General features: G+C 46.9%; 2 protein-coding genes across 16 annotated transcripts in view; both read right to left on the bottom strand.

Moving 5' to 3' along the window:
• Positions 1 to 20,913, bottom strand: part of sif (still life) — a 91,687-nt gene that overhangs the window by 37,653 nt on the left and 33,121 nt on the right. For 11 of the 14 annotated variants that reach the window (NM_001104048.2, NM_001104049.4, NM_001347763.1 and 8 more), the window contains 3 exons: positions 7,877 to 8,022; positions 6,706 to 6,985; positions 5,374 to 5,505 (listed from right to left, as the gene is read on the bottom strand). In NM_001104048.2, coding sequence (NP_001097518.2) covers positions 5,374 to 5,505; positions 6,706 to 6,985; positions 7,877 to 8,022 — 558 coding nt within the window. Of the gene's footprint in view, positions 1 to 5,373; positions 5,506 to 6,705; positions 6,986 to 7,876; positions 8,023 to 12,922; positions 16,526 to 20,163; positions 20,521 to 20,913 lie in introns of those variants that run through there. The other 3 variants (NM_206278.2, NM_079908.3, NM_001104046.4) reach the window with 1 other exon arrangement.
• Positions 1 to 20,913, bottom strand: part of CG46320 (uncharacterized protein) — an 85,479-nt gene that overhangs the window by 37,653 nt on the left and 26,913 nt on the right. For both annotated transcript variants that reach the window (NM_001347802.1, NM_001347801.1), the window contains 3 exons: positions 7,877 to 8,022; positions 6,706 to 6,985; positions 5,374 to 5,505 (listed from right to left, as the gene is read on the bottom strand). The gene's annotated coding sequence lies outside the window, so the exon portion shown is untranslated. The remainder of the gene's footprint in view (positions 1 to 5,373; positions 5,506 to 6,705; positions 6,986 to 7,876; positions 8,023 to 20,913) is intronic.

Here is a 20,913-nt window from a genome sequence, read left to right as displayed (position 1 = left end):
TCGGTGTTCGGTACTGCTGTTGCTGTTGACAATTGAATTGAATTTTCCGCCCCTGACCACAGCCACGCCCACTGTGTCAGCGCCTACATAAAGCATATTTTCGCATCTGCATGCAGCAGGCTCGTTCGAACAGACGCCTCTGTTCTCCTGCTCCTGCTCCTCCACCAACAACAAAAACAAATCAAAAACCAAGGCAAACGCATTCTGCACAGGGTTAGTTGTGGCAAAAAGAGGGAGAGGGAGAGAGGGCATAGGGTCCTGGGATTAAGGGCCGGCACTCCTATTCCACTGTCCCAATGTCCACGTGTCCTTCTGGCCACGGTGGCAACCATATGCCAGACCCATTTCCTGTGCAACTTTGGACCAAAAGTTGCAAAAATATTCGCACGTTTGGCCAAAAACAAAGCTGCACCGTATGACCCCTCTCGCCACCCACACACACACACTCGCATACACACACACACACATGTGTGTCCACACCTCAGGACAAAAACGAACCGAACAAGTAAATTTTATGGTAATTATAAACTTTATGGTTTCATTAAAAAATATTGAAGAGAGAACAGAGCCGGAAAATGTAAAAAAAAACACCAAAAATAATCACAATACGAGTGGAAAATGGGGGTTTCTGCCGGAAAAAAAAGGGGGGGGACCACATTGTTTACCCCTTTCCAACCCGCTGCCCATCGAAGTTTCTTCACATTTTGTGCGGCTTTAAGTTGGTCTAATTAAGTAAAGTTTTCGGTGTAAGTTGAAATTAACTAAATATGCATTTTATTATAATTTTGATTTACAAATTTTCGGTTTATGGACATGCCACACCATGCTGGCCAGCAAAAAGTCAAGTAAAAGATATATGTATATATAAGGAATTATACATATACATACGAGATGCCTGGATGTGCGGTTGAGTTTCAATTTAATTATTGTAAAATTAATTGCACACTTTGGGGCTGCCCTCGAGTGTGTATCTGTATCTGTATCTTAATGTGTTTGGTTGCTTGTCGAACTGGCGGAGTAATTTTCGCAAAAGGAATTTAAATCTTCAATGCTGGCGGAACATCTGAAATGATTGCCGACTTTCCGGCTGAGCGGTCAAGAAAAACAATTTCCATTTACTAAATGTTTTCATAAAGCGCAATTAAAATATTTTACTGCCATACCTCGCGAGTGCAGAGAAAACGCATTACGCTCGCCATTCACGACTGTTGCATCATTTAATTAGTGCAATTATTTAAAATCGATGGCGGCCGCAACAAAATCATTTGGCCGCAATAAAAACTGCGGTTAAGGTATTTAAAAAATGTACGAGATAACTGAATAACTGTGTGAAAAGTGAGTTTAAAGGCATAAAGCCATTCATTACTGATGTGTGTCAAAGAGGTTGAAACGATATGATGCTAAAGATTTACAGGTGATTCAATTAACTTCAATTAGAAAAGGCCATTCAACGCGCTTGTGGTTGTAATTAAAGAGTTGAAACGTTTTAAGGACTTTAAATAATTTTTTTATAAATCACTTTTGCATTTAAAAATCCCTTGCATTTGAGGAGACTTTGTAATGTTTTTGTGCATACGTGCCGAATATGAATACCTCGGAATTATTTCATATTCTCCGCTTGTGAAAACAACTATTTTTGATTGTGCGATTTAGGGTGATATATATTTTTGAGCCTTTGAGCAATTGTTCGTTCGTTACGAGCGTTTTTTTGTGGCATAAAAATGTTTTCAAAAAATGCAACAGCAAACAACAATTTAAAACCTGGGCAATGGGGCCGGGATTGGTGGGCGTGGCATGGCTGGTTTGGGAGGACTGCAGAGAGCTGCTATTGAGCTGAAATGACAGCAGCCATTGCAAATTGAAAGCATCGAGGGGAGGCGGTGGGTTGAAAGGCAGGAGTAGCAAGTGAGCCTTGTTTAGACAGCACCGCCATGGCAATTGCACATCAGGTGCAAAAAGGTGGAGGGGAGGGGTGGATTACAGGTGTAAAGGAGGTGGAGGGGGGCTGCTGTCGTAGGAGTCGTAATTAGAGCGTAAAAACCAGAGCGTACGAAAAACCAAACGCGCTCGGGCAGCTACTACTATTTTTTTACGGTCCTGCATTGTGTATCTGTGTGTGTGTGTCTGTGTGTGCGTGTGAGTGCTTTATGCGAGAAAAAAAATAGATAGCTAGAAAAAGAAGGAGCAGCTGGAGGATACCAAATGTGCATACATATATAGGTGTAAGGCAAAAAACTAGAAAAGCTAAAGTAAACGAAGCGAAGTGCTGCCAAAACCGCCCACTCGGCCCCACACGGCCACGCCCCCTTTACAGCAACCCAACCCCTCCCCGCTGACACATATATGATTATTTCCGAAAGGTGACACCTATAAAAAACAGCAACAACAACAACCAGCTGGCAGTTAGAAGCGTAGGCGTCACACAAAAGTAGAAGAAGGCGCCACAGCAGCAACAACAACAACAAAGAGGCGCAGAAAAAAAGTGACAACACTGTTGCTCTTTTCACAGAAAAGAGGCGGTGGGCGTTTGGTGACCCATCCACACGCAAACACTCGCACTCACACACACACCCGCTCACAAAAGGAGCACCTGGAATGATGCGTTGGTGTGACACCTTTTCCTTTTGCGTTACTGCCTAGTGTATCATCTTTCTCATAATTTCATTCAGCCCTGCGACCCTTCTGGTATTTTTCTAGAAAATTAATTAACAACAAATGCAAGAGCGCAGTAATGCTAAGTACTAAATGCTAAATGCAAAGCAAACGGCAAATGCATTTATGGGCGGGCAGTCCTTAAGGCTCATTTAATTAATATTCATCCAACAAGTTTGGTTTTTGGCCAAGTGCCGTGGCTGGAAAATGGGGAAATGAGGAAAAGCGGAAGCAATAGGACCCAGGAGCACTCTTATGCCAATCTCGGACTTCCGCCCAACGGTTTTTGTTTTCTTCTTTCCCTGCTGTTTCACTGCTGTTTCACTGGTGCTGCCTACTTTTCCGAAAAAAAAAAACGAAGTAAACACAAACAGGCCGAGAGAGATAGGAAAACGGGGCAAAAAGGCTGCAGTTCAAGGAAGTAATTATGGTTTATCCAAAGGGACAGATAGTGCAAGATGGATGAAGGAGCACGGCAAACGCAGGCCTTCTCTCGACCTGGTCATCAAACTACATCAAACTACAAGTTTGCGGAGGAAAAAACTAAATTAAAAAAGGGCGCCAAGAAAAAGTATCGCAGTAACTGGGGCACACCGAAAAAATAAGGGATATACAAAATGAATAACAATATATCACAAAGAATCTTCAAATTATAATGTATTAGAATCGATACAATTGTTTTATGTTTTATATGTTATAAATTTAAATATACATACGCTGAAATAGTTTGAAAATCCTTCAAAGTTATTTGCCGGCTATTAATTATGAGCGCTGAGCAAACTTCTGCGAGTCACTTCTTATAGTAATTTGAGAAACTTTCTTTTTGTTGGATTTCCCATAACCGGAAGTTGTAATTTTCCGGCAAACACTGTAGCAACTGAGGCAGGCAGTGGAAATAGAAAAAACAGCAGCTATGCCGGCGACAGAGACGAATGAATCAAGTTGTTGAGGATAGGACAGACAACATAATTGTCTTTCGGAGTCCTTCTAACTAACAAACAACAAAAGCGAAGAAAAACAACAACGGAAATGTGGGTGGTGGTGGCGGTGTTGGTAGGGAAGTGGGGGCAACTGAAAATGACATGATGAAAAATAAATAAACAAATAAAGTTTACTTTCTTTGGCGGGGCCACTGGATGGGTTCCATATCTTTCTGCCTCGATTTCCAGTTGCCTGGTTTATCCAGAGCATTTATCGTGGGCCAAGTGCAATTTCTTGTAGTTTCAGCTCGAGTTCAATTCTGTTTGTTCTTGCGATTCGTTTTTCCATCTTTGCCTCCTTTCGCTTTGTCTTGCGACTTGCGCCGCGCAAAAATTTTCCTCACTTTGATTTGGTTTTTCCAGCAGACCTACTCAACCAGCCACCCACCCAATCCGCTCCCTTCCCTTTTCCGCTTTCCTTTTTACAAAAGTTTTCGCTGGAGAGGAAAATAAATTGCAGTGCAAGGAATTTTACGCTGTTTGCCGCGAAATTGATGGGGAATTGATTTGAAAGCAAATACATAAATAGTTGCAAGTAGAAGCACTTTCCCCAGACCCCCCAGACCACCATCCCCCCCTCATCCAACCCGCACTTTTCGTTTCGACAATAGCATAAATCTTTGGGGATTCGCCTGAGACTGAGGAATTGGTTGGGAATGCTGAAAATGCGGGCGGAAAATGCGATTGTTGTGTTCCGTCGCCTTTTGTGCCGAGTTGACTTCTGAGTTGACACCGCGATATTGAGAAATTGTTGTCCTGCCGAGGATATATTTGTGGGAATTTGTTTTTCCAAGTCGATTACATTAGTCAGTGCGTCAGGTAATGGAGTATCGAAAGAGTTATGGAGCTGTATACCAAGTTTCCTCACTCTTAACTTTCTTAAAATTGAATTAGAGTATGTATTTGGCTAGACAGAGCAATCTTAAACCTTAAATATAGGTCGACGATTGTTAGCCACTTGGCTAGTAAATTGATAAGAAGCTCTTCAATTTTGTGGGTCAAGTCACGGACTCATCAATATTCACAACATTTACCAGGCGCAACAACATGTTTTCCCTGCTGGGAAGAAAATGCAAGCACATTGCTGGCACTGATGTGCAGTTAATCCCCATTCGATGGGCTTCCTAATTTAATTCGCTTTTCATCTGCCATTCAATGGCGTGTTGCATTCCGTACAGTGCGATTCATAATAGTTCAAATCCCATTTGCTATTTGCACAAATGCCATGCTTGATGATGCGTTCGTAAGCGATACCAATTGATGGGTTATTTGTTGCATATGCCATTCAGTGGGGCTTAGTCGGCCTTACGGCGACGAAACGCAGCGTTATCCGTTTTGACATAACTGTATGCCTCTGTATGCGAATGGCTGTGTGGGCCCATTCATTTTGCATTGCAGCCACTTGGCAAAATTGACTTAACTCTCGAGCAGCAACAATTTCCTGGGCCAACAAAGCGGCAGCAGAGTCTGCATCATCGAAATGCAAAACGCAAAATGCAAAATGTGAAATGCGAAATGCAACCGCAATCCAAGCCTGTGCTCCTTGGATTTCATCCTGGCATTCTCCAGGTGGTGCTCGGTGCACCGAAAAACCGCAACGAATACTTTTGCACGCTCGCAAGCCCACATTGAATGTGTATGTGGGGAAATGTATATTGGTTTTGCGGCCTTTGTGTATGTGTATGTGCGTATATAGATGATATATTCCGCACCTGATGGCAACATATTTATATTTACTTACCGACTCAATGGCCTTCTCCAGCCGGAAGATCTCCTCCTGGAGCAGGTGTAGCGTTCCAGTTTTTCCGCGATGCCTGGCAAAGGCGGCGGCACAGGCGCTGTGTATGCTATTCACCCAGTTCTCCAGCTCAACCTGCGGATGGATACAGAATGCGGATGTTAAAGAGGAAACATTGTAACAAATTGCAGACCAAATGCAACGCAAGCAATTTGACATGGCTCCCCAGCGCCAAACGTCGAACTTGTCCCCCAAACCGAATGGCATTCAGGCTATCTAAGCCATCCAAGCTATCCCAGCCATTTGGAGCCACCCATTTGCAAAACCCATTTCATCCCCGCTCATCGCTGGCTATCAGTTATGCAAATTTAATGACAAATCACGTTGGGCCATGGTAGCGAGAGTTGGCAGCACCCCAGCAGGACGAAAAGGACGAGGAGGAGGGCCATGCCGAACGTATGCCTTTGAGACATGTAACAGTTTAGGGCTGCCACAAGGATGCTGCTTCTGCTGCCACTGCAGCTGTTCAAGGCAATCTGCCAGTTGGCAGTCAGTCAACGCCACCTCAATCATGGCTCACACTTTAAGCCGCCCCGGGCCCTTCTATCTCTTGCCCTCTCTTTCGCTTGGTATATTTCTCACTCTTTCTCTCTCTAAGAGACTTTTGCGGGTTGCGTCAGTCAGCGCCTTGCCAGCGTCCTCGTACATGTCCATGTCCTCGTCCTCGTACTGTATCTGCATCTCCATCTATGCACACTCGCAGAAATATGCATTGGACTCGTTTCTGTAAATGGTGCCCCAGTTATGACTTTAATGAAAAATGCCTGCCTTAATATCCCACGAGCTATCGACGTTAAAATTTGAAACCCAAGATTATGGAAGGCTTATCTAGGAAGATCATATAAGATCATATATATATATTATTTGTGAACAAACCATAATAATCGGAACATAATAATAAGTCCAAAAGGCCTATATATTTTTCAGAGTGCATCTCCATTTGCGGTTTCTTTATGGCATACATTTCAGTCAGGCTGGCGATTATGAGGGAGCAGGACGACTCGGACCCGCGAGGCCTGAGCTCGCCTACGTCCGCCTTCTCGCATATCCTTGTGCAAACAAATTTGCGCTGCCATCTTTCTATGCTCCGACTTCGGACGCGGCAAGGCCAGTCTTTCAAAGCTTCCTTGAAGGACTTCCCTTGGATATTGACTGCTCGAAATGAGAGCGAGCATATCCTGCGGCAATCGCATCCACCCAACACAACGCAACTCAACCCAAACCCAGACCCAATTCATCACCCACACCCATTCGCATTGCAATAAAGATACTCACCTGACAGGGCGCCTGGAAGAGATAGGCATCGCCGAACGCCGTACTCAGACAGAAGATGTAGTCGCGCTTGGGATGCTCCGGTATCGGTTGCATAATTGCACCATCCACGATAATCAAGTGCTTGGGCGCCGCCTCCACACTCCGGCCCTCCCGGGAATCGCACGGATAGAAGAGCAGCGTGGTGCCCTTCAGGCACACCCAGTAGCCCTTCCAGCCCCGCTTTCTTGCCAGCTCGATCTGGTGCTTCTTGCGTAGTAACCATTTCTTTACCGATAGGAAGCTGCAAGCAAACATTTCGATGTGGTTCACGTTGGTTAGTGGGGGCTACAAGTGGGTGGTTTGGTGGGGCAGAAGGAGCAGGCAGGAGACTGCCACTCGTAATCCCTGGGAGAACTTCAACAGCTTCGCCATCAACCCATTAACCTTCCAAGTTAATCAAGATACGGCGATATGGGAGGGGGCATGTCCTGCGTACATAAGTCTTCAAGCAGTTTATCATAAGAGCCTAGGTGAAGGTATATAAGAAAAGGGTCGACTTTGGGCATACCCTGGCTTAACATTTCTTTTTATATCATTCTAAGTATTGCTGTTACAATAATTACCGAAAAATATACAATCAATAATATATTTTTTATAAAATATGGAAACTAAAATATTATCCGTTTTAATCCTTTCAGCTAATATATTTGTTCTCTTACCAATAGAAAGGTTGGGGATCCATTAATAAATCGAAAAAGCTATCTAAAGGACGGTCACGTTCGAAGATACAATGTTATACAGAGCTGGCTGCTAATACGAATCATGATTAAATAAAAGTTATGGGCTTTTACCCTAATCTAGCTTCAGTGTTTACCACCAGTGCAGGTTCCTTCGCAACTCTGATACCCTCTATACGGACATAATAACGTTAATCCCCAGCCACTGCTTTCTCCACCTCTGACCAAACCCTTAATCACTGTGAAATTATGCTCCCCGAAGGAGCCTCCCCATGGACCCTATACCATATATGTTATTTATGATGACTTGTTGGACGTGAGCAGGTTTGGCCACAGCCCAGGAACACCCCATCACAAGCCCCCCTCCCCCATTCTCTATATATATATATCTCCAGCTGCCAGATTACATCTACCGGGGGCATAAATTCCCCGATTCCCAGGAGCAGATTTCTTACCCGGCTTTGCGAACAGCTCCCGTGCAATTGAAGGAGGATGCAGCGGTGCCAGTTGCCTTTGCTTTATATGGTGACGCCATGACACTTTCCCCATCATCTTCATCCGAAACGGCGGTAGTTAGGCTCATTCGATCATCGTCCGAAATCTGCAAAAAAAAAGAAATAAGGGATGGCCTCAGTCTCAATCAAGAATAAAGAATCGTGAATCAAGAATGTGGACAGACAATTTAATTAAGGCGCCTGGGCAACAGCAACACGTACGAGGTTTCGGTTGCCGGCGATAAAATTCAATAAATCGAAGGGAAAATAATTGAAATAATTAAGTCATAATTAGCTGGCAGCAGCAGCGGCTTGGCAGGATGGCATACACTGGTAAGCCTAGCAGGACGAAGCCATTTGAAACCAATAATGGCCAGGTTTGCTGCTGCCGTGCTGTGATGTTGCTGCTATGTTGCTGTTGCTGTTGTCAGTGCCGACAGCAACATTTGTTACGTATGTCGTCGATAAAGCAATTTGTCTTCTCTTCTCGCCTGCATTTTTAGTGGACGAAAAGGATGAGGCTAGAGGGCGGGGCAAAAGGACCTCGACAGATAGAGATAGGGCAGGCCCAGACAACAATTGACAAAATGGCTGCGAGAATCGTTGGCAGAGAAGGGAAATAAATGGCGAAAGGCAAACTGTTACTTGGCAATGTTATTTCATCAAAAGCCGGGTCGTCCGACTGGCTCACTAACTGACTCACTTACTGACTCACTGACTGACTGACTGACTGACTGAATTCTGTTTGCCTTTGGCCCGGCTGGCCATCTACCATCTACCATCTCCCAGCTTCCTTCCGTTCGCCACTCAGCCATTTTTGCCTTCTCTGCGTGGCGATGGGAGGAGGCGAAAAAGGGATGAGGACGAGCTGGAGTCTTTCGGTCCATGTGGGAATTCAAGCCAAGACCAAAGTCGATGGCTCTGTGCGCTCGGGCTACGTGTCCCGCGTGGCAATAAAAATTGGTTTGCCCATTCATTCGTTTCAATCGAGGTGGGCGTTGCGACCGGGGCCACGCCCATTTTCGCCCATCGCCCGAACTGTCGCTCACTTGCTTTTCATGCCATTTTTATTTCAGTTCCCAAGGAAATCAATTTACAATGTGTTTATTCGTTTCGTCTCTGCTTCCTGTGACCGGGTTCCTTCGACCAGGTCTTGGAGTACTCCTTCTCCTCCTCCTACTCATACTCTTCCTTCCCGGTTTCCTGGTTACGATACTCCAGCCTGTCAGCCCACCCACCCATGCTTACGTTTTGGCAATTTTCAAACATTTTTGCTCATATGCATGTTTTACAAGTTATTTATTTGACTGCCTCCACTTTTGCTGGATTCAATTGGGGTTGGGGGATTGATGTTTGCTTACGGGCTGGGAAGTCCCACCCGTGGCGCAGAGTCACCGTCTTTTGCCAGCCGGGGTCATGTGTACTTAACCCACAGCAGCATCGGTCGGAGCGACCAAGTTTAATCAAATTTTATATTAATCGAAGAGCAGTGCAAAGGCATGCAAATAACCAAAGGAGCCCAACCTGAGACGTGGCTTGCTTAGCGACTGAGGGGTTGTCGATGATGTTGACGATGGCCAGGAAGCGAAGGACTCCCTCCCACTCAGATCAAAGCGGTTACAAGCTGCTGCGAGGAGCTGGGAGAAATGGGAAACGGAAGGGAATGGGCATGTCTACCCAATCGATATCTGTGCGTGTCACTCTTTAAGTGGCTCGAAGAGTTGGGCGAAAATTTTAAAGGAAACTTCAAAAACACTCCCGCACCTGCACTCCGCGCCAAAACGAAATAGTTTCCGCTTGCTCAATGAAGTTTTCCATGAAATCATCAAGCTGAGCGGAAACTGTCGAGTGGAACTGTTGCAGGATGGGTCAGGGAAATTGAAATGTGGGTGGGGTTGTGGAACATCTATTATAGTATGTATATGCCACTTGAACTTAAAGAGTGACCCAGTGAAAAATATATGAATATTATGGAAGCATTCTTTGGATACATCTTAGTTGAAGCACTAGTATAAATATACTTCGGTCGGGTCACCTTTCCTTTAATCAAATTAGGCGAATTAAAGTGGCCCGGACTTTGGGTACCCTTTTACAGCAGATTACCACGCATTTGGCATTCCGGCTGGTCATCCCAGAAGGGATTGGCCCGAGTCCAAGGAGTTTGTCAAATGATTCATGAATTTTTAATTGGCCCAAAAGTGGCAGCAGGTTGTAGTACATCATCAGCTAGCCAGCCAGGTGGCCGGTTTGTTCGTTGAATTTCATCAGGCGAGCAGAATCCCTGAATCTGACAATGGTTCCTACCTATGGACAGTCCCCTGCTGCTCCTACTTTCCGATTTGGCCCAAAAACACTCACATGGGTAAGCCTAAATGGGCAACCCAAAACACGAACACGAATGCGAACACGGCCAAGCAGCAATCACACAAAAGATTAAATGCCAGCCAGTCCGGGGCATTCCCCAGGTATCCTTGTTCCACCCATTCTTCACCCCTCCCCATTCACATCCCCATCACTTTGGCCATCTGATTACTTTGGGGCCTAATACGCCATATCTCAGCATCGGTGCAAAATCAAAATTCAATTTACGCACAGACGAACCCGCCCACTTAGGCTCACTGATGGTTTCCCTATATATCCCTCCATTTAGTCCATCCGAGCATCCAAACATCCCACCACCACAAATGCCCCCACCAAACTTATTCGCAAAGGTGAGCCAGGTGCTTTCGTTACGATTTCTAATCAAGAATTGATTGTGATCCCTCGATGCGGCTGTCGTTCACGTTTCAGCCATAATTATCAATGACTTTTGAATGTCAAATGTGGACGAGATGAGCTGGGGATGCCATGTCATTACCATTGCCATTGTCACCTCTCCCAGACCCCCAGACCACTAGACTCCCAGACTTCCAGACTTCCACACTCCCAGACCACCAGACTTCATCTTCGTTTTGATGGGGCAAAAATCTTTTCATATGTCGCTGTCAAAAATTACAATATTTGATAGAGTGTTTATGCAGGGGCTGCGACCTCGCAGGAACCCATATAGCCATATATATATATGTACATATATCGTATTGTGGTGGGGGGGCATGTGGCAAGGTTAACCTGGTATCCATCCTGCTACCCTGGCGTCCCTGCTGGGAAAAAGTTATTCGGTGGCTGTGGCACGTTTCTGGCATTGCTGCGATTAAGTGAGGCATTAAAGAAGTTTTCGTTGCCGGCGCAAATGTTGTTAGCCAAACGAAATTGATTCAAACACGAAGAAATCTGCAAGGGTGAGATATAGATGGTAGGTGGTTTGGGCCAAAATCGAAAGATACAGACAAGATCCATCAGCGCTCCCTTCGCTGCTGACTTGTAAAGTTTCGTTGTCTATTTTTTTTTCCATCGCTCAGTCAAATTGCTGCATTGCAATGCGAAAATCAATTTGGAATTATCCCACAGCTCATTTCGTTTGGGGGTTTCCTCTTGTTGGGCTGGTGAGTTGGTGGCAGTCAGGCAGGTGGTAAACCTGCAGTGTCATTCCGATTTGATTAAATATTCCAGCCAGCGCTGAGCTGAGCCACCTAATTGGCTGAAGGTGAAACTGTTTAGCATTGAATCAATCAAAATTAACAAGCGACTTGGGCAACCTTGGAATTGGAATGGGATGGAGGGGATTCGTCGTTGTGTGTATGTGTGCAGTAATCACAGGACATGAAACATTTAGGTATTCAGATCATGTGGACAGGTAACAAGCGTTAATTAGAGCAACGGGGCATGGAAACGGTGCAACTCACGGATATGCCACCTTTAATCCGGTAAATCCAATTCGCGCCATGCCCTCCTCTGATTCGGGACAATCTCTTTCAGCGAAGCTCTGGCCATTAATTAATATGCAGACCCATTCAGTGGATAAGCCAACTGAAGCCCCTCCATTGAAGCTCACTCATTTGAATATGTGTATTCTCGGTATCTTTGTGCAGATTCAAGCATTGCACGTGAAACCCTTGACCAATGTATCTATTTGCTTGTTAAGTTAACCAAACGTTGCTACAAGGATGCAAAGTGAACACACACACACACACACAGTGAACATGCGTGCGTGTTTCCAATAAATTCTGAAGTTGTTACTCACATTTAGAATCTATACTATACTATCACTGCACGGCATTCTTTATCTACCTATTTTTAGATACTTTCCTGCATATTCCCATTTCCCATCCGGTGCCACGCCCACTCACACCGTAGTTTTATCTCCCTCTCAATTTTCCATCAGCTTTTTCGGACAAATGGCCTTTTATCACTTTGAAGCCGTTTGATTCATGCGTATTGCAATCAATGCCATTCATTACCGAAAAACTAAATACAAGTACCAGTTTTTCCCACCCCACAATTCCCATTTACACCTCCCGCTACCGCTCCGCCCCCCCAAAAACGAATGCTATTTGTTCGTGTGTTAAGAGCTTTTCTCAAATGCTGTTGTCTCGAGGGGGGGGGGGGGGTGGTGGTTGGGTGGCTAATGCTCTAATTTATTGCTCCTTTGTGGAGCCAGAAAAGGAGCCCAGTAGCAGCTCGAGCGTGAAAAGGATGCTTTGGCTTTGATCAACGTTTTGTTAGGCAGCCCAAAATGAATTTGTACCAGACCAGACAATACACTTAACTGAAGGAATTCGCGGTGGGATGAGCGTGAGTACTAGTATGAGTTCGTGGCTAAATTGGTCCCTGCTCTTTCTGTCAAGGCGACATTTTCTCACGCGATTTTCATTCATTTCCACGGGAGCAAAAGTTCAAAGCAGGTCTCACAAATGTATCCAACGAAAGCGATTGGCATAAGGCGTTGCGAAGTTTAGAAGTAAGACTTTCAAAATGAGTATCCTGGATTAGAGGACATGTTGTCATTTCATTTAGCATAATTAAATATGAACTAATAAGTAAAGATCTGTAACCCCTAGATCATTCATTAAAAGATTAGAAATCCTTAAAAAAATAAAATGAATCCTCTAGAGGATCAGCTCCTCCTACCTTGCGAAGGAACATTTCGTTGCACTGCTTGGCGGTGCTGCGCCAATGGCGATGGCGATAGCGGGAGTTGCCCAGTTTCAGGGTGCCCTGGAGATCGGCAGCCTCCTCAACAACGCGCCGGATGCACTGGTAACGCAGGCGGTTGCATCTGTGGATCGGCTGCATGGGCACCACACCGTGCTCCGGCTCCGATTCCGCACCAGAGCGCACCTGATCCTCGTCGTCGTCCACCCAGGCGCTCAACACGCCCTCCACGAAGTTGTACAGCATCTGGATGTTGGCCTTCATGGGCGCCGAACCGGAGGGCACTTGGGCCTCCGTCTTGATGAGCTTCCGGTTTTGGCACACCTCCCGCAGAAGATTCTCGCCAAAGTGCACGGTTTTGTGACGCCGTCGACGGGAATTCAGTGAGGCAGCCGAGGCGGATTTCATCAGCTTGCCATTGGAGTGGTGCACATAGGCGGGCAGTGGTTGCACTAGCGTGGTTGTTGGCTCCAGCCAAGCGAGGCCCGATCCCGGTCCTCCTAATCCACCATGTCCAGCACCTCCGACTCCTGCACCCATTCCTGCGGAACTGGCGGAGTCTCCTCTCTGGAGGGTGTTTGGTTGTGAATTGCTGCGATAGTGATGGTGCGGATGTGGATGCGGTGGCGAGGGCAGTGGCTGCATCTCCAGGTCGTCCAGTGGCGCCGGCTCAATGTCATCCAATGTGGTGGGCGGCTGGGACAGCTGGGTGCGCAGGCGATTGAAGTCGGCGGCACAGCGAGGCAGTGAGTTGCACTTGGCGGCATTGAGGCATTTGCGATTCCGGCAGCTGAGCAGCGGGGCACAGGATCGACAATCGTGGCAGATGACCAGACGGCGTTCGCTCGTCGCTCCAGCTCCTGCTCCGGTTGCTCCCACTCCCATAGTTCCACCTCCTGTTGGCGGCGGAGGCGTTGCCGTTGTGGATGGTGTCGTCGGCACATCGGAGCCCATGGCTCCAACCAGATGAGCTGGAACTGCATGCAGTTGCACCTGCGCCAGTTGCTGATGCCTGGCCAGATTTACCGAACTCACCGACGACGTGATGCACTGCCTCGCCTGGCACTCCTGGTACCGGCAGTGCGGATCCGTACAGATGGGCAGTAGTGGACAATCGGGATCCGTACAGGGTCCCGGGGATGGTGAACGAGGAGCCCTCTCCGCACTCGAAGACTTACGCTTGTGGCCACCGGAACGCTGGGCGGACATATCGGAGACCGTGGCGGACCTTTGGGTCTGATGGCGACGGGAACGCTCCTTCCGACCACTAGACTCCTTGGTTTTCGGTACATATTGATAGCGTTCTTTGTGCGGCTTGGCATACAGTCGTTCCAGATGGGCGGTGTTTGATGTGGATGCCGCTCCTGCCCCACCACTCCCCACCACTTCGCTGGCCGAGTGCCGCAGTCTTCTCTCCCGTGAACGCTCCTCCCTCCGCTGGCATAGGGGAGTGTGTGAAAGGGCACTGGGCACCGCATAGCCACTGGGAATGCTCATTCTCTCCGGTGGTTGAGCTGGAGGAGGTTGCTTTCCGAGGGATTGCAGCTTGTGGAGAGGATAGGCTATCCAATCGGCAGTGAGCTGTTGCTGTTCCTCTTCGCTGACTGCTCCACTGTGTCCCAGGGAGTGTCTCTTCCGATGGCTGGTCTTCGACTGATCTTGGGCATCTTCCTGGGAATTGGAACGGGGCTGGGCATCGCCACCACTGCCATTCCGGCGATGATGCGACCGACGGGACTTGCCCCTATCCGTTCCACTGCTGCTCTGCATCTTGGTGAGCCACTCCACAATATCAGTTTTCAGCAGCGAGAACTCACAGGGTCCGGAACCTTGTCGGGACAGCGGTTTCTTGAGAAGATCCGCCAAGGCCTTGGCATACGCAGAACCCACAGCCTTGTCCGCATCCGAAGGCAATCGATCGCGTTCTCGCTCCTTCTTACGCGGCAGATGATCGAGCAGCCAGTCGGGCAGTTCGTCCTTTAGGACTGTGATCTCACTGGGACCCGAGGAGGTGCGCACTGGCTGGATGGGACTGGCAGTTTTTTGGAGCTTCAGCCACTCCATAGTCTCCTCCCGCACCTGGCCACCTTCAGCGGATCGGGCGGAGTGACGCTGTTGAGCCCGGCGATCGAACCACTCCAGTTGCTCGGGCGGTTGGCGCAGGGCACTCTTTGGCATGGTGGCCACTTCCTCGGCACTTTTCTGCCGTCTCGGTGGCAACTGAGGTCTCTGCTCAATTCGCACGTGTGCGTGACCCGTGGGTTCCGTTAGCCTCACCGATCCCTTCCGCCTGATGCATTTCTGTTCCATTGTCTCCTCATCGCGAGCTCTCACCCGTCGAGTGATTTCGAAGATGTCGCCGTTGATCTGGTGATAGAACTTCTCCACTTCGACACCCCGATCGAATTCCTCCTTCGCCGTGGGCTTGGCATGTGACCGCGAGGGTGGGCGTGGCGGTGGCGGCAGCTGGTTGCCCTCGTCCAGTTTCTTCTTCTTGTCATCACTTTCGTCGGAGGAGGCATTGAGCAGGGCACCAGAGCCCGCCCCACCACCATCCACCACCCAGCTTATCGAGCGCTCACCACTGGTTGCTGTACCAATTCCGTCTCCCTTTTGCAGCAATCTGTCCAGGCTGCCATGATGGGTCTTAAGTGTGGTGGCTCCCAGGCTGCCTTTGGTCTCACCCAGCGATTGCAGCCGGCACTGGGCATTGCAGATGCAAACGCCTGGACGCTTTTTGCTGCCAAAGCGAAAGAGTTGGCTGGCCAACTGGGAGACATTCTCGCCGAGGCCGAGGCCCAAGCCACCGCCACCACCGGAACCACCACCTCCGCCAGCGGCGGCTCCACCCGCATCCCTTCCCGAGGCCGTTGTTGCCGATGTCAGGCGTCCTCCTGGATGCGCCACTGGTGTGATGTCGACGATCACGCAACAGCAGTGCAGCGAGAAGGTCTTCTTGGGATCGCCGTCGCTGCTGCAGTCCGCCCCGCCAGCACTTCCGTTTCCGCTTCCGCTTCCGCCTCCGGTTCCGTTTCCGGTTCCTCCTGCAGCACCGCCACCTCCACCACCACCGCCGCCACCTCCTCCGCCGCCTCCCGGACCCGCTGGATCGCCTGCAGCCGCAACACCAACACTAACACCACCACTAAGAGATGGCGGTGCACCACCGATCGCACCACTATTGCCGCTGTGATCGCCGCTGTGATCGCCGCGCTCGCTGTTGTTGTTGCCTTGTTGGGCGGCCAGAATGAATCTGAATCACAGCGGCAGCAACGGGGGCGAGGTCCTTTTCGTCCTTGACGATGCCGATGTCCTGTCCTCAGTATCCCGTACATCCGGCGCTAGTCCGCCATTTGTGTGTGTGTGCACTTTTGCACTTGCCACTTTTTCACTTTCCACTGGCCTCAACTATTTAGTGCTGATTATTATTCATTTGATTAATTAAACTAAAATCTCATTTTGCGGCACAGTCATTTATTACATCGGCAGCAGGGGTTGTTTTTCGTTTTCGTTTTCGGTTTTGCTGTTGTTGGCTCTGTTGCTTTGCCAATTTATCTCACACGCGTCGCACACATTTATCTATAATTAATTATTTTTACTTGTTGCCAGCAAAGCGAGTGGCAAAAAAGAAATCACTTGGCTTGTGTCAGTGTGTGTATGTGCTGTTCATGTACATATTTATTCAAGGATTTATTTAATTATATTTGTTTTGCTCTATAAATCACAAAGTACCCGAAGTTTTTGTTGTTCGTTCGGGGTTTTGTGAATGAGTTTTATTATTCTGCAGTGACCGAATTTAATTTGTATTTAGCTTAAAGTGTTGTGGTTTTATTTATAGTCTACAGTCGACTACAGCAAAATCTTTAAAGTTTGTGCTGCTATTTATTTAAAATGGCTGTCTCACCATTAGCAAAACTAATCTGTTGAATTTCAATGCAATTGAAATAGCTTTTGAATTGATTATTAATTAAGCATTACTGCAAAGTTTAAAGTGGACAGAGGGAGCGCCAATAATACACCAAAAATTAATTTATGTCGAAAATGCAAAAAGGATTTACTGAATTCGAAAACAATTCTAAAGCCTTCGTATTTAAGTTGCCTGACAGATACCGTATATTTAACAGGATTACCCAGGGAGAGTGAGATCTTTTTTTAGACTTTCTCATACTTTACAAAAACGTGCTGCATACGAAAATAATTCCCGACAAATACACCCATACACATACAATACACATATATGTATGTATTTCCTAGGCGTAGGCGCTTTAATTAGCATATATAAAGGCTAAAAAAAAAACAATGTTGCATGCGGCCCGCTTTTTTACTTTAGGCCAAATTCTCGGAGCTTTTCTTCGGTGTTATTTTAAAGTTGCTCTGCGAGAAAGTTTTTGCAACTCGTGCGCAAATATTTTGTTTGTTATATTGCTAGCATAAATTTGTTGGCTATCTGCACAGACACGCTGTGGAAGTGGGGGGCATACATACATACATATATATTTATAAGCGCATACATAAATACTTTTCGGGCTGGCAGCAAATGCATAAATTTCATGTCTACATCTACACGGAGATATGACTCGGCAACTGCTGCTCCGCTCTCTACGGTCATGTTTGTGTTTATGCAAAGGAGTTTGCCAAAGTTTTTTCCTCTCGTTTCGTTTCGTTTTGGCTGCTGCCAAAAAGTTTGCTTGTTAAGTGAAAGGATTATATGATCCAGTGGCACGAGGGGCAGAAAGAAAAAAACTTAAAAATACACAGCCGAATAGAACAACAAAACTTTTCCTATTTTTATGTTTTGAGCTGTGCTGCACCTAAGAAGAAATCCCATACACAACAACTTGCCACAAAACTTGAGTTGTGTTGATAGTTTTTATAGCCTACTTTTCTGGGCCGCATGAACAATGCGAAAAACAGCCATGGGGGTAAAAGAGGGGTCTATAGGGGCTTCCCAGTTGCGAATTAGTGTCTTCGGCAGGCGGGGGCAAAAGTTTTTGGCCAGCTTGTCCCGTTTAGATTAGAGCCGTCGATAAGTTTCAAGTTTGCCACATTTGCCATGTGTTTAGTTGCCAACAGTGTGTGCGTGCTGGAGATGCCACACTGCATGAGTGAGTGTGCGATGGAGTGTGGATGGAGGGGGGGGGGGGGCAAGGCAAGGCTCAACTAGTTGGCAACTTGGGAAATGAGAAAATAAGGATGGCCAGGGCTTTGGCCCAAGTCTCGGCTTAAGCCACCACTTGAAAAGGTGCTTGGGCGCATTTGTTTAGCGATTTTCGCTTGATTCGGCCAATAAAGTTAATTTCCTTCCACCCCAAAAGAGGAAAACTTTTCGCTACACTCTCCGACTCGTTTGGCGTGTTAAATGACATTTTTATATCGTTTCGATTGTTGTTCCTTGGCCAAAAACTTTTCCAAATTGCCAAGTAGCGAGGTCCCAACTCAAAAATTTCCCTAGCACGCGAGGGAGTCCTGAATAACTTAAGATGGGATCAGTGAGATAGTAGTTTGGCCATCCAAACAGGTAGCAAAGCTCCTTTTCTCAACTTAAACGGCTGAAGTCTTTAGCTAAAAAAGTTACTCTTGCTCTTAGGGCTTATGAGGAATGAGAAAATGTGGCAGCAAATCCACTCGAGGACTTTATGGCAGGATGTAGCTCAGATAAATTAGATTTCCCCCTAATGCCTGGCCAGCCACAGGCCTTTCTACCCAGGATCAATCTATCTCGATCTCATTCTCTTGGAGAATAATTTACTTTTAGTTGAAATTATTTTTAATAGATTTATCCGCATCGACTGAGGCTTAAATGCGTTTAGCACAAGGAGACACCCACGAGGGACGAGGGTCCTGTATCCATAAATATAAATACGTTTAATGGTTGGTAAGGACAAGCAACAACAAAATGTGACACACCAAATGCAGCAGCTACCTATCTCACTCTCTTTGCGCTATCTGTCTCTGTCTTGCTCTTTTTATCTGAGACTGCACTTGTATTCGTGTGTGTGTGTCTGTTTGCGTGAACTTCGACAGGCATGACGTTGATAATATCCTTGCACATGTATGACGTTGCTACTGCTGCTGCTTCTTCTTGCTCTCGGTTATCCTTGCAACAGAAGGCGCAGCCTTTTCAATATGCCACCAGCACGATTATTATTCTTGTTGTTCGTTTATTTTTTTTTTTATTTTTGCATTCGTATTTGTGGGCATCTTGTTGATATTTTATTAGCCCGACTTTTGTGGGCCAAAACAGCACGCAAAAAACAAAGCACACATACACGCACAGAATTCCTAGCTGTTTGGGAAAAAAGTTTTTCTTTTTTGCCTCAGCATTTGTGTTTTTATTCTTTTGCCGTTCGATGGCGATTTAAATTTTCGCCCGCGTGCTAAAAATATCTGGGCAATGTACATATATATCTACATATATATGCAAAGGGACAAAGGCGAGAGAGAAGCAAAACAAGTCCGCAATATAACATGGAATCTCGACACGACTCGGATCTCTGGCGCGTTTCAAGTTTTCCACTTTTTTTTATACTTTTTTTTTTTAGCGAGTTTTTCCTTTTCTGCCTTGTTTTTGTTGTGCCCCCAAATGACTGCGTGCGTGTGTGTGTGTGGGTGTGTGTTTGGGTGCTGCCGCTGTGTTGGTAAATATGTGTTAAGTGCGTTGGTATTTGCCTGTACCCTTGTAGCCCCTACAACGCCCCCATGCCCCTCGAATCCTTCACAGCTGCTCTGGCATTTTTCAACACTTTTTTCTGTTATTGTTGTTGGGCGGGATTTTCATTTGGTGCGCCAGGTTTTGCAACTTGTTAATTTGCTTTTAATGCCTGGCCTGACAATCGAAATTTTCGTTTGATTTTCCCCCGCTCACAAGCACACTCTCTCACACACACCAATACAGTGCTCCCTATTTTCATTTGCCGTATATTTTTTTGTATTACGAGTATTTGCTTTTCCTTTTATTTTGTTATTGCGTTTAACTTGTGTGCTAAATTATATGGTCTATGGTTTGCGTCAATTTCAGCGCTGCGTGTGTTAGTCCTTCTGTCGACACAAGTGTTAGTGTATCTATGTGCTCTTGATTCGACGTGTGTGCCTTGTGTATGTGTGTGTGTTGCTGTTTTGTAATTTGATTTCTTTTTTGCCGCCCGCCTCCCGCTGAGGCATCAGGAATATAGCTTCAGCTTGAGCTTGAGCTTCAGTTTCAGTTTCACTGCCTCTACTTTCAGCGCTGATGATGCGATGTGCCTGCTTCAACGGCTGCTGACGCACTTTTCTCGGACTTTTCCCAGCTTTCCTGACCCGTTTTGATTTGATTTTATGCGATTCGATGCGATGCGATTCGATTCAATACCGATACGATACGATACGATTGGCGGCGGCACACACACGCTGGAATTTATGATTTATTTTAGCGTTTAGCGACGACGACGTTTGGCGAAGGACGATAGGACTTGTGGACCGACACAGGACACAAGTCCATAGACTGGTCTATTGCGTTCGCGTTACAAAATGGCGTTACACACAGCTGCCAGAGAGCGCTACCAAGCACAGCTCGCGACGACGTTCCCGTTCTGACTGACTTTTCACCACAAAGGATGTGGATATGCCAGGCAGCCGGAGCAGCAGGACTCTGCCGTACTCCCGCTCTCACCCGCTCTCTCTCTCTCTCTCTTTTGGAGAGCTTCCAGCAGCGCAGCGACTGCTCTGCTCGCCCCATTTCGTGTAGACACACACGGGCACACGCACACGAACGAAACACTAGGATTCGGGTCGCGAAAAGCTTCGGCTCGGCTCCATCGGCTGACGACGAGTGAGCCTTCGGGTGTTCCAGTGAAATTGTTTATAACAGTTCTGGCCGCACACATTCCGTTGGTGGTTGTGTTTTTCGCTCTCGGCTGCCAGGCTTCGCCTTTATTTACGTAATCAGCGAAAATCAGCAAAGCTTCCCGACCAGCATCCTTGCTCTCTTC

Source organism: Drosophila melanogaster, chromosome 3L, assembly GCF_000001215.4.
Source record: "Drosophila melanogaster chromosome 3L".
NCBI classification, from domain to species: Eukaryota; Metazoa; Arthropoda; class Insecta; order Diptera; family Drosophilidae; genus Drosophila; species Drosophila melanogaster.
Note: the sequence above shows the minus strand (reverse complement) of the source record. Positions and strands in the feature narration are given on the sequence as shown.